The sequence below is a fragment of the Myxocyprinus asiaticus genome, chromosome 2 (assembly GCF_019703515.2).
Source record: "Myxocyprinus asiaticus isolate MX2 ecotype Aquarium Trade chromosome 2, UBuf_Myxa_2, whole genome shotgun sequence".
Taxonomy (NCBI): Eukaryota; Metazoa; Chordata; class Actinopteri; order Cypriniformes; family Catostomidae; genus Myxocyprinus; species Myxocyprinus asiaticus.
In genome coordinates this window covers 64,827,776-64,845,678 of record NC_059345.1, presented here as the reverse complement: position 1 = coordinate 64,845,678, position 17,903 = coordinate 64,827,776, and the positions used below count along the sequence as shown (strand labels likewise).

The window sequence follows — 17,903 nt, the reverse complement described above, 5'->3', positions numbered from 1 at the left end:
GGCGGCATGTTTTGGGCGAGATATGACATAGTTATGGCGTCAACGAGCCAGTGGCGATCCTCTGCTTGGAGACAGCGCTTCCTTTCCACTGTGCACTAAAGCAGACAAAGAGCTGCTCAGAGACTCTAAAGCTCTGCGTGCGATCCAAGCGTGCACCGGACACAGCAACGACAGGGCTGGGACTGCCTCCTCCTGGGGCAGCGCTTGCAGGTTCACCACCTGGTCCCTAAAAGGGGTGGTGGGAACCTTGGGCACATAGCCCGGTCGGGGTCTTAGGATCATGTGAGAGTAACCCGGACCGAACTCCAGGCACGTTTTGCTGATAGAGAACGCTTGCAGGTCACCTACCCTCTTGATGGAAATGAGCGCAGTCAGGAGGGCAGTCTTCAAGGAGAGTGCCTTAAGCTCGGCTGACTGCAAAGGTTCAAAGGGGGCTCTCTGTAGACCCTGAAGAACTACGGAGAGATCCCATGAGGGAACGAGGCGCGGTCTGGAGGGATTCAGCCTACTGGCGCCTCTTAGGAACCTGATAATCAGGTCATGCTTCCCTAAGGACTTACCGTCAACAGTGTTGTGGTGTGCTGCTATGGCGGCAACATACACCTTCAAGGTGGAGGGGGACAGCCTCCCTTCCAACCTCTCCTGCAGGAAGGAAAGCACTGATCTGACTGCGCATCTCTGGGGGTCTTCACGTCGGGAAGAACACCACTTAGTGAATAGACATCACTTAAAGGCATACAGGCGCCTCGTAGAGGGGGCCCTAGCCTGAGTGATCGTGTCTACCACCGCGGGTGGTAGGCCACTTAGGTCTTCCGCGTCCCATCCAGGGACCAGACATGGAGATTCCAGAGGTCTGGGCGCAGGTGCCAGAGGGTGCCCCATCCCTGAGAAAGAAGGTCCTTCCTCAGGGGAATTCGCCAGGGGGGAGCTGTCGCGAGGAGCGTGAGGTCCGAGAACCACGTCTGGGTGGGCCAGTAGGGTGCTACCAGGACGACCTTCTCCTCGTCCTCCCTGAGCTTGCACAGGGTCTGTGCAAGCAGGTTCACTGGGGGAAACACATATTTGCGTAGGCCAGGGGGCCAGCTGTGTTCCAGCGCATCTATGCTGAGGGGAGCCTCGATGAGGGCGTACCAGAGCGGGCAGTGGGAGGATTCTTGGGAGGTGAACAGGTCCACCTGTGCCCGTCCGAATCAACTCCAAATCAGCTGGACCACCTGAAGGTGGAGTCTCCACTCTCCCCTGAGGGAAACCTGCCGTGACAGCGTATCCGCTGTAGTGTTGAGGTTGCCCGGGATGTGAGTGGCTCGCAGCGACTTGAAGTGCTGCTGACTCCGGAGGAGGAGACGGCAGGCGAGTTGTGACATACAGCGAGAGCGCAGACCGCCTTGGCGGTTGACATATGCTACCGCTGCCGTGCTGTCCTTCCGAACTAACACGTGCTTGCCCTACATCAACGGCCGGAACCTCCACAGGGTGAGCAGAATTGCCAATAACTCGAGGCAGTTGATGTGACAATGCAGTCACGGGCCCATCCAGAGGCCGGCCCATTGCAAACAACGCCCCAGCCCATTTTGGAGGCGTCTGTCGTGACCACGACGCGCCTGGAGACCAGTTCTAGAGGAACACCTGCTCATAGAAACGAGAGGTCGGTCCAAGGGCTGAAAAGATGCTGACAGACCGACGTAATGGCCACGCAGTGTGTCCCATGGCGCCATGCCCGTCTCGGGACTCGAGTCTGGAGCCAGTGCTGAAGCGGCCTCATATGCATCAACTCGAGCGGGGTGGCCACCGTCGAGGACACCATATGCCCCAGCAGCCTCTGAAAATGTTTCAGTGGAACCGCTGTTCCCTGTTTGAACGCCTTCAAACAGGCCAGCACCGACTGGGCACGCTCGTTCATAAGGCTCGCCGTCAAGGAGACTGAGTCCAACTCCAAACCGAGAAAAGAGATTCTCTGAACTGGGAGGAGCTTGCTCTTTTCCCAGTTGACCCAAAGCCCTATTCGGCTGAGGTGTGAGAGCACCAGGTCCCTGTGTGCGTACAACAGGTCTCGAGAGTGAGCTAGGAGTGAGCTAGGATTAACCGAAAGGGAGGACTTTGTACTGATATGCCTGACCCTCGAACACGAACCGCAGGAAGGGTCTGTGTCGAGGAAGGATCGAGACATGAAAGTATGCATCCTTCAGGTCTACCGCCGTGAACCAATCTTGATGCCGGACGCTCACCAGAATGCGTATTTGCGTCAGCATCTTGAATGGGAGTCTGTGTAAAGCCCGGTTCAGTACTTGCAGGTCCAAGATTGGCCGCAACCCACCACCTTTTTCCGGTACGATGAAGTAGGGGCTGTAAAACCCTTTCTTCATCTCAGCTGGAGGGACAGGTTCTATCGCGTCCTTCCGTAGGAGGGTAGCAATCTCCGCACACAGGGTGGCGGCGTTTTCGCCCTTGACCAAGGTGAAGTGAATACCGCTGAACCTGGGCGGGCGCCTGGTGAACTGAATCACGTAGCCGAGTCAGACGGTCCGGATCAGCCACTGCAACGGATTGGAAAGCGCAAGCCACGCGTCCAAATTCCGCGTGAGGGGGACCAAGGGGACAACATCGTCGGACGTACCGGCAGGTGGGGCCTCGCGGCGGGGCAGAGCGTGAGGTGCCACAGCACGTCGTGGCCGTGCTGAGTCTAGGGACATCGAAGCACTTACCTGGCTCCTTGTGACCACCCCCGGAACAGGCTGGGACGGGGGAGGAAGAGGCCTGTTCTCGTAACCCGTGGAGACTGCCACATCGGGGGTGGCTGTGTGCCACAGCTGGGTGCTCAGGGGCAGAAAGGGCACTGCTGGAGCGCCAATCCTGCAAGAAAAAGCCCGTGGACGGTAGTCGTGGTGACGACCGTACGCACCGGGTATGTGACCCCGGGAAGAAGCAAGCCGCTCTTTTGCTGAATTGTTGGGTACCGCAGCCACTTGGGCGTGCGGCGAAAACAAACAAAAAGGCAACAAAAGATTTTCCACCCGGCCCTCTACCAGGGGATGGAGTGGTCTTCCTACCAGTTCCACGTGAGTGGGTTCCCTCATCCCTGGGTTGCCCGTCTCAGGGGTGCTTCGAGGACCTCCGTGGGTTCTTCGGCACCGGCTGTGAGACGGGTGGCGTCGGCTTCCTGCGGTGGGCTCCATGCCAGGGCCGGGCCGAAGGAGCGGGCTGCGGCGGAGCCGGTGCAGTCACCGCAGGGGGACGCCCTTGGCGACGAGCAGATGGGGTGCGGGATCTTGAGCCGTGCAGGGGCAGGATGTGCCGGATTGCCTCAGTCTGCTGCTTCACTGTTGAGAACTGCTGGGCAAAGTCCTTGACGGTGTCGCGGAATAGGCCCGCCTGGGAAATGGGGGCAGCAAGGAACCGTGTCTTTTCAGCCTCGCCCATCTCGACCAGGTTGAGGCGGCTTGTCCAGCAGCACTGTAGGCTTTAGCCATCAGGGACGACGTGAGCCTACAGGGCTTGGACGCGTGCTTAGGGCATCCACGCCAGGTGGCGGCGCTCTGCGGGCATAAGTGTACCACGAGCGCCTTATCCAATGGGGGAATCGCCGTATAGCCCTTGGCCACCCCGCCATCGAGGGTAGTGAGAGCGGGGGAACTGCGGAGTCGGGGCCGGGCAGTGAAAGGTGCCTCCCACGACTTCATCAGCTCCTCATGCACTTCCGGGAAGAATGGCACTGGAGCAGGGCGTGGCTGCTTTTTAGCGGCGCCGCGAGCCCAGAAACCAATCATCAAGCCGTGAGGGTTCAGGGGAGAGCGGAGGGTTCCACTCTAACCCGACGCTCACGGCATCGGCCTGTGGCTGGGCGATCGTCCCCGAAGGGGGAAGCCCAGCTGAGGCTTCTGCATCCGACTGGACAAGCCCGCTCTCCGATGCTGCGCTCAAGAGTTCATCATCTTCGTGAGCTCTGAACAAGAAGCCAGACTCGGCGTGAGACGAGCCGGCGAACTCATCCGGAAGCCCGACTGGGGCAGATGAGCGTGCTGGGGAATGGGAGGTCCGTGGGGGGATACCTGGCGGAGACGATCCCATTGGGGTCCCCAAATCGCCCCCAGTGTTAGCCGCGCTGGCCTCATACCCGTAGGTAGAAGGACCGAGGCGGGGAGCCACTGGGGTGGCTTGCTTTCGTACGAAAGCAAGCCATGACCGCAACGTTGCCATGGTCATGTTCTCGCAGTAAGAACATGAACCATTCACAAACGCTGCTTTCGTGTGGGTCGCGCCCAGACACGAAAGACAGCGATCATGACCATCCGAAGTTGAGAGATAACGACCGCAACCAGGAATAACACACAATCGGAAAGGCATCTTTAAAAAGACGCGTCTTTAAAAAGATGTTCCGTGAGTGCACTCTTTTAGAGAAATATATACTCTTTTAAAGGGGAAAAATGCTCTTTCAGAAATATACTCTCTAGTTTTTCTGCTGAAGCACCCAGGGGCGTTCTCTGCAGTGCACCAGTGCAGAGGAGGGAGAAGCCGCTGAAATGCACCATCAGATCCAGCAGAGGTGAATGAACAGTGATATTCAGCTCAATGAGCATGACCGTTCGGCTCCGAAGAGAAAATCTGAATGAGTGGTTGCATACCAGCTCCTTTTATACCCGTATGTCCGGGGGAGTGGCATGCAAATACCATTCGCCAATTTTCATTGGCCTTTTATCAAAGACCAGAGGTGTCTCGGGCTCCCAAGAGTGACCCCTAGTGTCACTACATCGACACCAACGTCGAGTGAGTGACAGATAGGGAACTGATGTTTATTTAGCTATTTATTTTATTTTGTTTATTCTTTATTTTAATGGTCAGCATTTGACTGATACTAAACAGTACTGATGTTATTTAGCTATTTATTTTATTTTCTTTATTCTTTATTTTAATGGTCAGCCATTAACTGATACTAAACATACAGTACTGATGTTTATTTAGCTATTTATTTTATTTTGTTTATTCTTTATTTTAATGGTCAGCATTTGACTGATACTAAACAGAGTACTGATGTTTATTAAGTCATTTATTGTATTTTTATTTATTCTTTATTTAAATGGTCAGCAATTGACTTATACTAAACATACAGTACTGATGTTTATTAAGCTATTTATTGTATTTTTTTATTCTTTATTTTCTCAGTGTTCATTTCTAAAATTTGTTGACAATGTATAATAATAATGTCAAATAATTCTTTGATAAAAATATTTAAGAAAGCAGCATTCCGAGTACCTTTGCATAGTCATATCGGTGCAAAATCGTTGAAAAATCCACATAGATGTTTTCATTCCAGCTCAAAAATTAAATATATTGGCCACCATATCAGTAATCAGTGAATTTTCTCTCTCTAAAATCGGTATCGGTCTCAAAAATCCCATATTGGTCGGGCTCTAGTTTATATTAAGGCAGGAAATACCTAACTGAGGTCATATAAAAACACAAAGTATCTAACCAAAGTTAAATGAAACCATGAAGAACCTTAATGCATTTATATCAAAGCAGGAAATAATACATTATTGCGGTTATATAAAAGCAGGAAGTACCACACTGAGGTTACAAAAGGGGGAAGTATCTCATTGAGGTTATTATAAAGGCAGGAAGTACTTTACTGAAGTCATATAAAACAAAGGAACTCACTGAAGTTTTATGAAATCTGGAAATATCTTAATGAAATTATGTAAAAGCAGGAAGTATCTCAATGATGTTATATAAAGGGATGAAGCACCTTACTGAGGTTATACAAAAACAGAAAGTACCTCACCAAAGTTATATGAAATCAGGAAGTACTTTATTGCGGTTAAATAAAAGCAGGAAATACCACACAGAGGTTATATAAAAGCAGAAAGTATCTCACTGAGGTTAAATAAAGGCAGGAAGTATCTTACTGAGGTTATATGAAATTAGGAAGTACCTTGTTGCTGTTATATAAAAGCTATAAGTACTACACTGAGGTTATATAAAAGCAGGAAGTATCTCATCAAGGTTATATAAAAGGCAGGAAGCACTTTACTGAAGTCATATAAAACAAAGCAGCTCATTGAAGTTATATGAAATCTGGAAAATCATTCTTGCAATTATGTAAAAAGAAGGAAGAATCTCACTGAGGTTATATAAAAGCAGGAAGTGCCACACTGAGGTTATATAAAAGCAGAAAGTATCTCACTGAGGTTAAATGAAGGCAGGAAGTACCTTACTAAGGTTATATAAACAGAAATTACCTCACCAAAGGAATATGAAATCAGGAAGTACCTAATTGCGGTTATAAATAATGGTACAACACAAAGGGTATATAAAAGCAGGAAGTACCTCGCTGAGGTTATCAAAGTCAGAAGAAACAGTAAATCATTCAAGTCAAAAACATAAAGTAACACACTGAAGCCAAAGAAACAGGAACTACCTTTGTGAGGTCACAGATTCGGAGCAGGTCATTCTGAGCTCCTCCCTGCTGCACACGAGTGCGCTCACGAGCGACATCCTCATCCTCTTTCCCAGATGATGTTGGTAGTGTCTTCATCGACCTGCAGCAGAGTACATGTGTGTTAGTGTGCATAAATCAATATGAACAACACATAAATCTGTGCGTAGGTATTACCAAGTGCTATGGGTGTACGAGTATATAAAGGTGAGTTATACAAAATAGATTTTTACAGGTGTTTAGGATGTGTTTAGGTATTGAAATGTGTCCAAGTGTCTGTAAGTATGAAAAGTAGTGGTAAAGGAGAGTGTATACAGTATCTTACAGAGGTTTGCAGAAGAACTTGTACTGAATGAGCAGGGTCAGGATGAACATAACAGCCCCCTGAATAAACATGGCGAACAGATTCTTTCCCACCATGTTCCAGCTGAGAGGGTCTTCAAAGCGGTCTTCACCTGAATATAGAGAGAGCTTTTACCACAAATGATATTCCTTTTTACATTTGAGTACACAACCACATTCTTCCATTACCACACCATCCAGTGCGCATGCACACACACAAATATTTTACCCAGATTTTGGTAGAGGGCGCCCATGGCCTGGTTTTTGGCCATATCCATGAGTCCTCTGCCCAAACAGAAATGAGGAAACACCAGCAGAGCCTGCTTCACTATGTTATTGATATTTGTTATATTCTGGAAATTAAGACAGAAAGAAAGAGTGACATACACAAGATTTAACACAATATCTGTCAAAACCTTTTCTTCAGGTGATCTTCTGGTTATCTTGGCAGACAGACACTTTCCTTTAATAATAGGAATAAATGGACCCTCCACTAAACCCTGCTCCCCAAAACCTCGATTTACGTGTCAAACAGGAAAAAAAAAAAATACAAAAAATAAAAAACATTTTTCTTTATCCGTTTTAGTGCATTGTTGCATTTAGATAATAAACTCTTAAAGAGCTGCAGAAGCAATACATTTGGTTCCTGTAGCTCAAATGGTCGATCATGATGCTAGCAATGCCAATATCATGGATTCGATTCCTAGGGAACACACAAACTGATAAAATGTATAGCTTAAATGCACTAAATTGCTTTGGATAAAAGCTTCTGCCAAATGCATAAAAAACTTGCAAATGGCTTAAAGATGTTGTGACAGTGACTCCAGACAGGTCTCCTAAGCAACCAAATTGGCCCGGTTGCTAGGGAGGGTAGAGTCAGATAAGAAATCTACTAAAACATCTCTTCTTTTAAAAAAAGTTATTTGTTTAATTTAAAAGTGTGATGAGGAGAAGGGCGTGGCTGGGCCATGAGGATGCATGCCCGGTGCCGAGTTGCCTAATCAGCGGGAGGGAAATAAGGGAAGAGCCGAGGATGTCACAGGGAGAAAGAGAGAGAGACACACGCTGTGTGTGTTTGTCAGTGTGTTGTTATGTTTCAGTTCAGCATTTTATGTGTTAATTTAAATTAACACATAAAAGCATTAATTAAAGCAGTGTTGCCACCCTGCTAAAACATCTCATTTTAAAATCGATGTGTTCGTGATGTCACAAGACATTTCTCATTTGCATTTGCACGTCCCACAACATGCAACATGGCACCCTTGGCACCGCTCACTGGCCCTTAGTTTGAGAGACAGAGAGAGAGCAGGACAGACAGGCTTAGTGTGGCTAACTATTCCTGAACACCAAAGGGGACTATTTTGAAATATTTTTTTATATAAACATGCATTAGACAGACGTCTTTGACCGCTGTCATGTATCTCACCACTTTTAAAAGTCATGGTGTCAAGTTACAACTCATTCAGCTGCTCTGCCTTCTGCTGTTTTGAGCACACACACAAAAAAAAACAACAACGCTGACGTCCTGGACACATTCTTTCTCACATCTGTGCTATTTTTAATTGTTGGTGTATGTAAACATGCAATAGATGGACGTCTTTGACCGTTCTGATGTGTTTCCAACGATGTGTGCCTCAATGTGCCTATGTGTGTGCATCATTTCATTGTGCTCTGGACTACAGTATGTATGTGCATTTTTTTCAGCTCATATCAGAATGGATTGTTCGTGAACCAGTCATAATACGATTCAAGCTTTGAAAAGGACTGTTATTGAAGGATTGGGTAGTTAAAAACACTTGGAACCGATTGCAAAACCATAAGTAAACAGTTTAATTCATGACCATTTTAAATGTCTTGACTGTTTGATAGTTTATGGTGCTGAGTGTTAACAGTTTATGGTGGAACAACCCGCCCCTCCTTCTAGTCATTGTCGCCCCGCCTCTGAGGGCCGTCCTTCAGCCAGGCCCACGACGGGAGTTGGACATGAGAGGAGAAGAGGCACATAATTAAAAAGCCTGGTTGGGGCAGCATTGGTGAAGCACAAATGAATTGGAGCCTCATCAACGCTGCCATAAAAATGCAGAGCACGTCTCTTCTGATGGAGCCGGCTTCTGTCTCCTTGTGTGCACACACTGGCATCCTCGCAGATCCAGGAGCAGAGTGGGGAGTGTCCGGCTGAGTTAGATGCGCGCTGGACTTGACCCCCGCGGGATGGAGTACGTGGAGCTGCCGCAGGCATGGATGCCAGGCCGCCTTCCCCTCACACTTGCCTTGGCTCCAGGGAAGACAGGCCACCAGTGGAGCCACCGCCCCTCGCACCATGGAAGCACGTGCAGCCGCAGGACCCCGCCCACGTCCTGTATCCTCTGGACACTCCCCATCCTTCACGACACTCCCTTTCACCGCGAGGATGCCAGATTCCCCTTTATTTTTGACACTTTCCCCCTTGGACACCGTGTCTGTCTCTTGCTCACCCGCCACAAGTTGTACTTGATATGTGCACATTAATATATTCGGATGCAGTGAATTTTAAGAATTGTATTGTATTTCCCAGTATGTAATTTTATATATTTGAATGTTTTTGCACAATAAAATAAATAAAGAATATTTCTTGGGGAGCTCTTATTTTGACACTGTAATACATGTCAGCGAGCTTGCTAGTGATAATTATTTTCTCTATGTAAAAATGAACAGTGTGCATCAAATGGTTACTGATATACAGAAATGTTTATGACTGAAACAGCAAATGATAAGAAGGTAGGTGCATTTAGAAAAATTAATAAAACGTATCATTCACTACAGAAAGCGTACTCTGCTCTAGCATGTTGAAGGTTTAAGATTCCTCCCAGCTCGATCAAAATGATCTTTGAGTTTTCCTTTTAATTACATCTTGACCATCCAAGTTCTGTTCATGTGCAACTTCCAAGAAGGAAACTTGAATTTACAAAATTTTGATAGCATGTGAAGTCAGCATTAACTTTTTAATTCCAAGGGAAAAGTGTTTAATATAGTTTTTTATTTTTTATTTTGGCAATTGTCTACCTGGTTTGAACACAACATTGAGAAAATGTCACGTGGATGACGTAGATGTGTAAGGGGGCTTTCACACTGGCAGTTTAGTCTGAATCAAAGTAAGGTTCACATGAAAAATTGGTAATATGAAAGTTCAAAATATGAACTGGGGAGTGGGACCGTGGTAGAGGTAAGGTGTCTTTTAGATGCGTGCAATGTAAGCAGGAATGCAAATGCATTGTTTGCAATCAGCTGTCACCTCAAAAAAGACCGTTTGCAAGCAGTAGATAGTCGCCTTCTCCTGGACATGCTCGCATTTGCAATTAAAAATGTGGATTTGCTACAAAAAAGTTAATCCATTCGCACGTGTGCGCTAAGTGTCATTTCTGCCTATGAAGGCTGTTGCAACATGTACAATGAATCTGATGTTTGCTTTGCTCTCAAATCTTGAGCACGGAAATTTTAGCGGGACTCCATAAACTCGATGAAGGGGAGAGTTGCGGTAATGTTCTTTCTATGCTGCGTGCCAGTTACATGTTATAGCCTTTAAATAAAAAGAAAAAGAAAATGCCCTTACGAAAATTGTGAGTTCATAAAAAATATGCAAATATTATTCTGTTTGCCACCAAAAATTGTTGGCCCTCAGAAATACTGGATTTAGCATGTTTCTTTTTGTGTGTGTGATTTTATCCCTTTTTCTCCCCAATTTGGCATGCGCAGTTCCCACTGCTTACTAGGTCCTCGTGGTGGCACGGTTACTCACCTCAATCCGGGTGGCGGAGGACAAGTCTCAGTTGCCTCTGCTTCTGAGATAGTCAGCCCGAGCATCTTGTCACGTGGCTCACTGTGCATGACACCACGGAGACTCTGCATGTGGAGACTCATGCTATTCTCCGCGACTACGCACGACTTACCATACACCCCATTGAGAGCGAGAACCACTAATCATGACCACAAGGAGGTTACCCCATGTGACTCTACCCTCCCTATCAAATGGGCCAATTTGTTTGCTTAGGAGACCTGGCTGGAGTCACTCAATACACCCTGGATTTGAACTCGCGACTCCAGTGATTTAGCATGTTTCGGAGATTCAAGGAAACATTACAGTGAAATGCATTCCTCCAATAGGCTATTTAGATTAGTGGTCAGTGGATGTGGGCTTTTTAGTGGTAATTTATTTATTTCACATAACAGGAAATTCATATTGTGTGTTGGTGGGGACAATTGCCCAGTCATGAAAATTAATTCTCTCGATATTATTCATGAGACAGGCATTTTGTTAGGCATACAGTGCATCCGGAAAGTATTCACAATGCTTCACTTTTTCCACATTTTGTTATGTTACAGCCTTATTCCAAAATGGATTAAATTTATTATTTTCCTCAAAATTCTACAAACAATACCCCATAATGACAACGTGAAAGAAGTTTGTTTGAAATCTTTGCAAATTTATTAAAAATAAAAAACGAAAAAAATCACATGTACATAAGTATTCACAGCCTTTGCCATGACACTCAAAACTGAGCTCAGGTGCATCCTGTTTCCACTGATCATCCTTGAGATGTTTCTACAACTTGATTGGAGTCCACCTGTGGTAAATTCAGTTGATTGGACATGATTTGGAAAGGCACACACCTGTCTATATAAGGTCCCACAGTTAACAGTGCATGTCAGAGCACAAACCAAGCCATGAAGTCCAAGGAATTGTCTATAGACCTCCGAGACAAGATTGTATTGAGGCACAGATCAGGGGAAGGGTACAGAAAAATGTCTGCAGAATTGAAGGTCCCAATGACCTCAGTGGCTTCCATCATCCATAAATGGAAGAAGTTTGGAACCACCAGGACTCTTCCTAGAGCTGGCCGCCTGGCCAAACTGAGCGATCGGGGGAGAAGGGCCTTAGTCAGGGAGGTGACCAAGAATCCGATGGTCACTCTGACAGAGCTCCAGCGTTTCTCTGTGGAGAGAGGAGAACCTTCCAGAAGAACAACCATCTCTGCAGCACTCCACCAATCAGACCTGTATGGTAGAGTGGCCAGACGGAAGCCACTCCTCCGTAAAAGGCACATGACAGCCCGCCTGGAGTTTGCCAAAAGGCACCTGAAGGACTCTCAGACTGAACTCTTTGGCCTGAATGGTAAGCGTCATGCCTGGGGGAAACCAGGCACTGCTCATCACCTGGCCAATACCATCCCTACAGTGAAGCATGGTGGTGGCAGCATCATGCTGTGGGGATGTTTGTCAGTGGCAGGAACTGGGAGACTAGTCAGGATCGAGGAAAAGATAAATGCAGCAATGTACAGAGACATCCTTGATGAAAACCTGCTCCAGAGCACTCTGGACCTTAGACTGGGGCGAAGGTTCATCTTCCAACAGGACAACGACCCTAAGCACACAGCCAAGATAACAAAGGAGTGGCTACGGGACAACTCTGTGAATGTCCTTGAGTGGCCCAGCCAGAGCCCAGACTTGAACCCGATTGAATATCTCTGGAGAGATCTGAAAATGGCTGTGCACCGACGCTCCCCATCCAACCTGATGGAGCTTGAGAGGTCCTGCAAAGAAGAATGGGAGAAACTGCCCAAAAATAGGTGTGCCAAGCTTGTAGCATCATACTCAAAAAGGCTTGAGGCTGTAAATGGTGCCAAAGGTGCTTCAACAAAGTATTGAGCAAAGGCTGTGAATACTTATGTACATGTGATTTTTTTTTTCTTTTTCGTTTTGTATTTTTAATAAATTTGCAAAGATTTCAAACAAACTTCTTTCACGTTGTCATTATGGGGTATTGTTAGTAGAATTGAGGAAAATAATGAATTTAATCCATTTTGGAATAAGGCTGTAACATAAAATGTAGAAAAAGTGAAGCGCTGTTAATACTTTCCGGATGCACTGTATACATTAGAAGACTTGACTGCGCATATGAAATTGCATGGTTCAAAAGTACAACAGAGTAGCTTTTTTTTCTGCTGCAAAGCTGACAGATACAGAGCGACATGTTCCTCATCAGTGACTGACACCTTTGTGTGGAACAAGCAGTTATAACCCTCAAGTTCTGTACGGTAATTTTTAACCTATTTAAAATAAGATTTGAAAAATCATATAATTCATCTGAGATGTATACAACTTTGTGACCTTTCCTCTTTTTACCATCTACGAACGAAAAAGAATCCTGAAAAGACTCCATTAAGTTTAAGTGGTTTTCTAAAAACAATTAACACTGTACTGTTCATGGTCAAATTTGACCGACCATTGAAATAAACTGGGAAATGCATGGGTGAGACTATAACACTGCCACAGTGCAGAACACACTCACACCTATACACACACACACACACACACACACACACACACACACACACAAAGAGAGACAGACAGAAATGTATGGAAATGAATGGGTGACACTTTGGCACAGAACACACACACACACACACACACACACAAAGAGAGACAGACAGAAATGTATGGAAATGAATGGGTGACACTTTGGCACAGAACACACACACACACACACACACACACACAGAACAACATGTCAAAACCCACTGTGGTGAAAGTTTACCCTCCCAGAGAGAGAGAGAAAAAAAAGCTAATCTCTAAGAAATAATAGTCTTTAATAATGTCTAAATGTATATCCAAATGCATAACTTTTTCTTTTTAAGCAGATGGCAGCAGATTACCCTAATGCATGACACATATACAAGTTTGATTTTTACTGAAGTAAAGGTTCAGTAAATGGCTTCTTTTCAGTAAATTGCTTCTTTTATATATATAAAAAAAAAAATGTATGGTGTAATTTGAGCTCATTGAAGTCTAAATCCATAAAGACCACCAAAATGCTAAAAATGTTTTGATAATAACAATGCTAGAAGTTAGTTAAGAGGTGTGACACACAAAATTAGTCAAAACATTTGCTATTATATGTACTGGAAAAAAAGATAATACATAAAGACTATTCCGGTCAATTTTGACCGCGCAACGGTACAAGTGTTAGCCCAGTATGAACAGAACTTGAGGGATAATGGGATATTTTATAGATTCATAGAAAAGTGGGCAGAGGCTTGTGTGAAACAAACATGGTCTGGCACAACATCAGTTGATAGACATCACAAACACCATCCATGTTTAATGTGAATGTGTTAACTGACCGAACCACTTATATTTGTGAATCAGCATTGCTGATTAACAGTCTCATAGTTTATTTAATATACAAAAGCACATTTACATATATTTTTAATAGAACAACTTTTTATTCTTATTTAATTTTTTTTGCAGTGTTATAATAAAAATAAGTTTTATTTCTATAGCACCTTTCTAAAAGCTTAAATTCACTTTACAATCAATGTTTCAAAAATGAAACCAATAATTTACTGTATGCGTAACCCATGTAATGTACTTAAATGTAATTAACTGAAGGTCAGTAACTGTCATCTGATTAAAAGAATATAAAATGTAAGGCATTACACTACATTTTGACTAAAGAAGTGATTAACTTACACATTGTAATCACAATGTTACATACACCCAACAGTGGACTTGAACAGGTCCGAGTAGAATCTGAGTAGAAGTTTCTACTAGTAGTTACTTTAATTCAAACATGACACGAGCGTAGCATTAGCAAAGGATAATTTGTTGTAATTAGCACATAAAGGATCAGATCAACTACAAAGACAAATCCGAGAAGTGCGATTTAGACTCAGTAAGACTCCTTGCATCAATAAATCCATCACTGTATGCTAAAAGCACCAAGGGAGACCCTCAGTTATGGCAGCAAGCAAACCTCATCTGAGTAAGGTCAACTTTATGCTAAAACAATCCCAAGATCCCAATTCAAAAGCGTAAATATGAAATCCAAAGTCGATATTGTTCAAAGACAGTCAGTCTGTCTGCAGCAGTATGTGATTCATTAAACACACTGCTGGAATCATGGGACAGTTTTCTTGCCAACTACAAGCTCGATGCTCATATATCACCACAAACACCAAGAGAGACTGAAAAATCTCTCAAGATATACCCTGACCATTTCCTGTAAAACACACACACATTATCAAAGCACATTTGGAATCATCCTACTCTGCATGACCTAAGGAAGCTAATGATAAAAGTCTTATGACAATAGGCCAAATTTTTCCAAAGTTATAAGCATTTTATCATATCACCACTGGGTGGCATAAAATTCAAAATGGCTGATGCCCAATATGGCTGACAGGAAAACTGGGTATCATTAGGCTTTTTATGCCCCATGGAATCTAAATAAAATAGCTATTATTCATATTTCTTGACCACAAGGTGGCACTGTGCCAAAACTATGCAGGGACCCTCAAGTCGTAAGTTCTGTGTCAATTTTGCTAAAGCCTTGCGAGGATACAGCCTCACATCCATTTTGGCGTGCTCGCCGTCGAATTCCTTGATGCGATATACGAAAATGATTTGGTCTATCATTATTAAATCCATAACTTCCCTTACAAAAAATCTAAACTAGCCACAAATTTGCCGCTTGTTATTTTCACATGCAAATGAGTTTTGATTTGCTGCAAATGTCTGCCAAAAGTTTGCAGCTCTTCGGTGGTAGTGGTGAACCTTCGGCAAACATTTGGCAACAATTGACAATTTGCATGTGAAAATTATCAGTGATGAATTTACGGCAAATTTGCCACAAACTCTCGATTTTCGTAAGGGTTTTTGTCATTAGTGTCTGTAGATGATACATGCAAAATTTTGATTAAATCAGGCATAAAGTCTTGGAGGAGTTTGTAAAAGATTTTTTTTCTGAAAATTTAAAATGCTGTTAATCTAGTGGGTGGAGCTTAGAAACAATGCTACCCACTGAGACTTGGAACAACCCAAGAAATCAGAGGAAAAATATTTTTGATTCAATGCATTACGGTTCAAAAGTTATACGAAATGTGTGCAAATTGGAACAGTTGGTGGCACTAGAGGGTTTGAGTTAGAGACACCAAATTTGGGTCTGTTACATTTAAGTGTATCCTCTATCAGTGTGTCAAATGTCATAACTTTCCTTTGTATGGATCTATGGTCTTCCATAGACTTTAAGAAAGGAATCATAATAAGAAGAACACTAACGGATATAATAGGTGCCTACGCACCTTCAAAATAATTTGATTTTGCTATGTGAACCTAACAAAGTGTAGGGATTAGGGATGCGTAAAAATACAGACTTTCCAATTTATTTACAATCTTCATTTGAACAATACCGATTTCAGTCTTTAACTCTATGCAGAGTGATGCACTGAGATCTTTTTCACTACGTGTTGGTTTGACTCATTCTGTGTAATGGTAATTCTAATGACACATAGCACGGATGTGCTTAAGAAACCGGAATATACTGGGATCGTCTCATATTTAAAGATAAAATTATGCATCCCGTATCGAATCAATATGGGACGTGATTTCTCCCGTATTTAAGCTGGTCAGATGCCGTCATGGTGAAATCACTCCAGATCGCTAATTTAATATTGATATAAACTGGAAAATTTGCCTACGGTGAGTAAGGGACCGTCTGAAAAGTCCACACATTGTGCAAAAACGTGCTAATACTGTGGAGGGTGTGGTAAGGGACCATCTGAAAAGTCCACAAATGGTGCTAAAACTGTGGAGTTTTTTCTACATCAAACAATGTATGAATACATTCACTGAGTCATAAATACAAGTACAGGTGAAGGAAAAATAAATTAATAAATAAAATAAAATAAATAAAAATGATAAAGAATAAAAAATACATATAAACCAACCAAAATGTATACATAAATAAGATAAAGAAGACAAATAATTGAAAAAATTAAAAATAAAAATATTTTCTACATATAAAAGATGTATTTTTAATAAGTCATGGGTCAGGAAAGTTCTCATTTTAGCATATAATAAAGGATAAAATTTTTTTATTAATAATGCATATTAACTCAATGCATTTATTGCTAAAACTGTGGAGGATGTGGTTAGGGGCCGGGATCACAGTTTAGCAAGTTTTAGCACAATGTACGGACTGTGTTGATAAAAGAATCATGGCAGAAGAAAATTGTTATCGGTTATAATTCAGTTTTACTTTTGGATTTTGACTGTGTAGTTTGCATTTTTTGTATTGTTTTTTTTTGAAGAGTAATGATAAAGCTTGGCAGAAAATTAGACTCATTTAGCTGGTTTATGAGGCGTCAGGCTTGTGCAACAAACTACATTTCCCATCATTATACACTGATGAGCTAAAACATTATGACCACTCACAGGTGAAGCGAATAACATTGATCATCTCCTAACAAGGCCACATGTCAAGGTCTGGGTAGATTAGATGGTAAGCGAACAATCAGTTCTCATTAACATGTTGAATGCAGGAGAAATGGGCAGGAGTAAAGACCTGAGTGACTTTGACAAGGGCCAAATTGTTATGGCAAGAGGACTGGGTCAGAGCATCTCTGAAACAACAAGTCTTGTGGAGTGCTTTCGGTCAGCGGTGGTGAGTACCTACCGACATTGGTCCGAGAAGGGACAAACCGGCGACAGGGTATTAGGTGCCCAAGGGTCATCGATGCACAAGGGCAACGAAGGCTTTTCCGTCTGGTTTGAACCGACAGAAGGTCTACTGTGGCACAAGTCACTGACAAGACATTTGTCACAACACACAGTGCATTGCCCCCTTCTGCGTATGGGGCTGCGTAGCTGCAGACCTGTCCGAGTGCCCATGATGACCCTTGTCCACCGTCAAAAGCACCTACAATGGGCACGCGAGTGTCAGAACTGGACCTTGAAGCAGTGGAAGAAGGTCGCCTGGTCCAATGATTCCCGTTTTCTTTTACATCATGTGGATGGCCGTGTACGTTAGCGTCATTTACCTGGGGAAGTGATGGCACCTGGATGTGCTGTGAGCACATGACAAGCTGGTGGAGGGAGTGTGCTGCTCTGGCAATGTTCAGCTGGGAAACCCTGGGTCCGGCCATCCAGGTGGACGTCAATTTGACATGTGCTACTTACCTAAACATAGTAGCAGACCAGGTACACCCCTTCATGGCAATGGTATACCCTGACAGCAGTAGCCTCTTTCAGCAGGATAATGTGCCCTGCCACACTGCACACATTGTTCAGGAATGGTTTGAGGAACATGATGAAGAGT

At 44.1% G+C, this 17,903-nt stretch overlaps 1 protein-coding gene across 1 annotated transcript in view; it reads right to left on the bottom strand.

Annotated features, from left to right (window-relative positions):
* LOC127456485 (phospholipid-transporting ATPase ABCA1) overlaps positions 1-17,903 on the bottom strand; it is a 221,481-nt gene that overhangs the window by 34,494 nt on the left and 169,084 nt on the right. The window contains exons 40-42 of the mRNA XM_051725006.1: positions 7,002-7,125; positions 6,756-6,885; positions 6,413-6,533 (exon numbers count right to left, since the gene is read on the bottom strand). Coding sequence (XP_051580966.1) covers positions 6,413-6,533; positions 6,756-6,885; positions 7,002-7,125 — 375 coding nt within the window. The remainder of the gene's footprint in view (positions 1-6,412; positions 6,534-6,755; positions 6,886-7,001; positions 7,126-17,903) is intronic.